The following is a 5,870-nucleotide window of genomic DNA, read 5'->3' on the forward strand; positions in this document are numbered from 1 at the left end:
TATTTCAATAGCTTTTACGATTATAATTTGTGAATTTTTACCCGATCCCAGGCGACAAATACTCCGTTTGTCCCTTCTGAGAACGCCCATGCATTTAAGAATATTAAAGATAATTGTCTTGTTTCTCCTGAGAAACGACACGAGCATAAAAAAGATGGAAATTGAATGGATAGATAGCGCAGATCACGCACTCCGATTGCGATGAGTTTTCACCGCACGAGTTAACTGTGTTTCTGTTTATTCTGGTTGTATAAAACAATTCACGGACTGGCCACGTGGAGTTTTCGGGTTTTATTCACATGTGTACTTATTTCACAATACCTATAGGCCAGTTTTCCATAGAAAGTCCCCTTTCTGAGTTGGCAATTTGCAGATAAGATAAAGCAACACATGGACAAATCTCTCGTATGTTCCGTTGCCTTATCACATCATTTCAATCCAAACAAAATTATTTCAAATTAAGTTATAATTTTTGGATATATTAAACGATATTTTTACTTTATATTTGCAAAATATTAGCTAATTTGAATTTGCATCAAATTGGCATCAAATTAACTCCGATATTCTGACTGAACTAGTTGTACTCAGCAAAATATTTGTTGTAAAAAATTGTTGTTAAGTTACAAATAAATAGAAAAAATAAAGAAGCAAATAAATTGATTTACATAAAATTTATTAATATAAGATAGCATTTCTCGGTATACAAGAGTAATATTTTAACGAATTGAAAAAAGATATCGCCTTAGCATATTCTGCGTAGACATTTAGATGCATACATATATAGATTCGATCCTATTCCTGATTAGTTCTAATAAAGACTAATATTAACAATCAACAATCACGAGAAATGAATACCTAATTCGATGACATTTAATCGAACATCGTTTTTGGTTTTTTAAGGGTTCTTCTTCTTAGGCGCCATTTTATTGAAAAGAAATGACGTTAGAACTCTTGACCAAAATTTAATTTACAATAGTCTTTCTGTTGATAACAAAATTAAAAAGTAATTGGGAATGAATAAAAAAATGTCAACTCGACGAGTTATTCTCAGAAGAGTTGTTAGTGAATGGGTTTCTTTTAACTCTTTCCACTCTGCAGGCACTAAGAGATCGTCTTTTTAGCAAGCCCATTATGGGTTTGGCCAGGCCCATAGCTGGGTGGCGAGGGACGGGCCCGACGTATCTGGACAGCAGAGCCGTGGAAAGGCGAGGATAGAATGGGCACGTACTTAAGACGCCGAGATGATGGGGTGCCAAAATTCCAAAATTGTTACATGGCGAACTAATAAATTGACAAGACTGCTCCATACGAGTATGAACAATTATATAAAATATATGTTAAATTTAATATTAATAAAAAGTGTTTTTTTTATGATTTTTAAATTCGTAACAGACTAATGAAAAACTTATCTAAAGGTGTCATATTTAAGTTTGCACCTGGTGCCAAATACTCTAGACACTGTCTTTCTGGACAGACCATTCTCGAAAAATTTCTCGGGATTTTGGGGAACCTGTTCGAATTCGATCCCGGGTTCCCCAAAGCAATGGGATACCATCTTAACCAGTCAGTCTTCTGGATGGGAGTTAAGTTTAATATCCAGAATGACAGGGAAGAGCCCCACTACATAAATGTATAAAGGAATTCGCTATAGATAAAAATTAAGTTTTGAGTTATAATTTGAATTCTTCAGACTTTTTACTGTCTTTGGTGAGTTACAACTTTGATTTTAATGAATTGTCGAAAATAACTTAAAACCAAAATGTTAATGCAAAATGAAAAGGCAAACATGCAAATTTTAAAATTTATATTAAAATGAGCAAACTAGAAAGTCGAGCGACAAGAATTTTCTGAATTCATACAGATCCTCGTAACGTTTAGTAAATCGTTTGAATAAGAAATTCTTTCATTATCACTCAAATATAGTAATTTCTCTCATTGTAAGTGACGCAATGAGATGAGTTGCTACAGGCAGGCCTGCTAAACTAGTAAAAGCTTGCTAAATTGAAAGACATGAAAAGAATTTATATGAATTAATAAGTCTATAATAGTTTGTTTATGATCATTTACATGTTATTAGTTTCATAACTTGCACATAAACACAGTCTTATTAGAAAATTATATAGGCATTACAAAAGATAATTGCGTTAACTTTTTTGTTGATGTAAAACTGTATAACTGTAAAACTGTAGAACTGTAGCGATATTAAATATCAAACCTTTAGATGCTTGGATCTTTAGACAAAACGGTCCATATACGGATATCTTGGGGAAAATGTGCCGATCAGTGATCGCGTGATAAAACCGCCGAACACTAGTAGTAGGTTGCGAGTTTACATCTCGACAACATCCGTGTGGAATCTTCCAGGTTATCTTCACCTAAATAGAGGGAAGATTTTTGTAAAAAGTTATCCCAGGAGGTATCCTCACTTAACAGATTGCCTTTGTGTTGCGTTGCCTAATTCATCAATCCAAGCCAATCCATCTTAAAGATTTTTTCATTAAGGAAAATAAGTAAAAAATTTAAATAATAAAAGAATTAATTTACAAATAATGTTTAGACAAATATTTTATCACTTTCATTTTATTTACATTTATTAATTTTCTTTCCATTACTAGAAAGTAGATTCGTTTAATTTATAATGAATTGGCGGCTTTCACAAAGAGATAACTTAAACTACTTGTTTTATTTCACATTAAAAGTTTTCTAATCTTTTAAATATTATATAGAATTTATTATTACTTTTACAAATATTTACTTTATCATTTGTGTATACATTAATGAATATTTTTCCTATGACTCTATTGCTTATGCAGTAGATATATATTTTACACAGTTATCTAAATACATGAATAATATAAGTAGAGGTAGAATTACTGCTGGATAAAATAAAGTTAACCAAATATTTTTATTCAGAATACGAAATTTCGGTTAGGTTTATAAATCTAAAAAATTTAAAATACAGAATTACATTTTTAAAATATTTATATGGAAGAGATGATGATGTTTATTACTTTTGAAAAGTTTTAAAATGAACTTTGATAAAAATATTTTCGTGTAAAATTATTGACAAAACTTTAAGTATAATTTTTTTTTATAATTTTAACTGTGATATTTTAACTTTTTCTTCAAAGTTTCGTTAAAAAGGTCCAGTTTTTATTAGGCGTTTATACATTAGAAGAAACGTTAAAAATTATTTATAGCTTAGGTATGAGAACTGGGTTAAGGCGTCAGCCTATCGTTTTGGGGGACCGGCATCGAATCCCGTCGATTTTTCGTGGGCGGTTTGTTCTGAATATGTCGTACCCCTTTTCTCACTGCCCATTGTGAGCCTGGTCGAATCTACGATGGGTTTGACCAGTGTGATAGTGATTTTCCCCTTGTCCACTGGCTTTTCCACTTTTCCCTTACCCACCATGAGTATGGGAAAATGTCATCTTAGTTTCTAGAGAGATAAGAGTCAAAAATTGAAAAAGTATGAAAACTTACATTTATGAGAAAATTAGTTTTAATTTTTTAAATAAATAAATAAGAATTTCTTTTTAAATTAAAGCGTAAAAGTTTTATTTATAATTACATTAAATTTCAATTATTTTATTTATTATATTTCTTTATAAAATATTTCATAAATTAAAGATAAATTAATTCTAATTATTACTAAATTTTATTAGTATTAGCTCGTGTTTAATTCTAGCCATACATTTATCCATATTTCTTACGAATTTATCACTACAAAATAGTGTTTAATAAATTTATTATTTGAGTATAATGAAATAAGGTAACGAAATGGTTCCAAAATATTTTTAATGTTTATAAATTACGATATTACAATTTAAAATGTGATTTAACATAAGTGAGGGGAGGTAATTATTGTTTGTTTATTCGATTCAAAAACACTAAGGAATAGAAATACAAAAGAACTCTATGCGAGTCAGATTTATTATAATTATTTTTTTTATTTCTTACAATTCAGACATTTTCTAATGTTTTTTTTTTCCTCTTCGAAATTTAACGGCCCAAACGAGGTGTGAAGGCTGTCCTTCCGATTCGGGGTGTAAACGCTGCTCGAGCTCTTTTATCCTCATCCCTATCGAAGATTCTTTTTCCTAGGCGAGGAATAAAAGCGGCCCTTAATTGTATCCCTCCAACATCTTGATCACCCCTTCCAACTCTGGGTGCAGGCATCATTCGTTCTAACAAAGAAGTTTCGGTAGACCTCTTCTTTCTTCCTATTCGCGGAGTAAAGGCTTGAGCCCTCTTATAGGAAAGTTGACGATCGTACGAATCTAACATATTATCCAACAAATAAGAAGCTAAAGAATGACTTTCTGAAGGAACCATGAAAATGGCCGGATTTTCGGGATCATCGTTAAATATCAGAAATTTGTTTTGCCCGTCACTTTGTTTGTCTTCGTCGAAAGCAAAGCAACCTTTAAATACACAATTAAATGTTAAAATTTTTAAACATTTAGTAAAATCTAACGTAAATAAAAGTTCTGCTAACGAGAAAAAAAGTAAAATTAATTTTAACTTTTTAAGTATAAGCGAAATTTTTGCATTATTCGGAAGTAATTTAAGAAATTTACAAGAGATTGACCTTATAAATTTCTCTATTCTTCTATAAGAAAGTCTAAGACTTACCGTAGCAATATCCAAGGAGTAATAGCCAACAATAAAGCGTGGTCATGGCTCTCGGAATGGTAGCAAAGCAGAGAGTGAGCTAAGACACTTCGAATGGCCAAACATATATCTTATAGAGAATGCGTACAAGAAGATGCGTGGTTGGGTTAGTCGGATCGAAAACGAGATTCGTTTCTTCAAGGGTGGTCCTGATAAATTGGTGTTGCAGTCGGAGATTGCTAGCACAACCCCTCACAAGTGGATCATGTACGATTGACTTAGACATTCCTAAATAGGATTAACTTGGATTGAGAGATCTGTAAGGCATTATTAAACCTGCGCCACGCTTGGCAGAACAGAAAAAATAAATAAATAAAGAAGACAATATTACTTTGTGCTATTAGGAAAAAAGGGGGGATTTATTTTTAATTAGATGATTTGATGAAAAGTTAAATCTTACCTTTCGTAACTCGTAGATATGTTTTTAAAACGATGCCAAAAATTTCTTCGATCTGTCGATTAAATTAAAAAAGTTATCACGTGATTCATACAAGCGTGCAGAATTTTGAGCGTTAGATAAACACAACATTTAGAACTAAATATTAAAAACTTGTCACCTTTAATTTTCATTAAAACAAATTATTTAAATAAAATCAAATGCGAAAGATTTAGTTTCTTGGTAGCATTGTCTATAATCTTGAATTTTATAAAATAGGATCTTGGAAGAAGACTAATATCGGGTGACTTAATCCAATTGAAAGTGCGAACAATTGACAACTTATACAATCCTTTTAATGTCCCGCTAGCATTTGTAAGTGAAGATGACGAAAGCCACCTTGACAGATCTCATTACGCATCAATTATAAGTAGTAGTTTTCTCATTTTCATGGATACGCCGCTAGACGTTTACTTCTTATTTAATCGATTTTTTTTATTTACTTCGTATTTTTCTTAATTTATCGAATAAACGATGAAATATTCTTAAATATTAAAGCTATAATCGAATGGTTTGAAACGTGCAAATAAGCCATTAAACCGATTTTTATCCCTAAAAAAGTTATTTATCTGGAATTTTTGACACAGTTTGGATCTAGAGGATTCAACTTGGAAGAAATACACAAATTGATATCTATTGTGCGTGTCGGATTATTTAAATGATAAATTCGCTTTTATTTAATGTGTGAAAGGAAAAACGAGGATTTAGAAAATCAAAAATAGATTTTCGGCTTTTATCCACTTTTTCTTTTATAAAA

At 31.1% G+C, this 5,870-nt stretch overlaps 1 protein-coding gene across 1 annotated transcript; it reads right to left on the bottom strand.

The window, feature by feature from the left end:
- Positions 1-3,857: 3,857 nt before the first annotated feature.
- On the bottom strand, positions 3,858-4,742 carry LOC136977968 (uncharacterized). Its single transcript, XM_067273584.1, has 2 exons — positions 4,639-4,742; positions 3,858-4,427 (listed from the first exon to the last, which is right to left on the bottom strand). The coding sequence occupies exons 1-2, from the start codon at positions 4,682-4,684 to the stop codon at positions 4,006-4,008; spliced, it is 468 nt and encodes a 155-aa protein (XP_067129685.1). The 5' UTR covers positions 4,685-4,742; the 3' UTR covers positions 3,858-4,005.
- Between the last annotated feature and the right edge of the window lie 1,128 nt (positions 4,743-5,870).

The sequence above is a fragment of the Centruroides vittatus genome, unplaced genomic scaffold, assembly GCF_030686945.1.
Source record: "Centruroides vittatus isolate TY-2023 unplaced genomic scaffold, ASM3068694v2 contig_484, whole genome shotgun sequence".
In the NCBI taxonomy this organism is placed as follows: Eukaryota; Metazoa; Arthropoda; class Arachnida; order Scorpiones; family Buthidae; genus Centruroides; species Centruroides vittatus.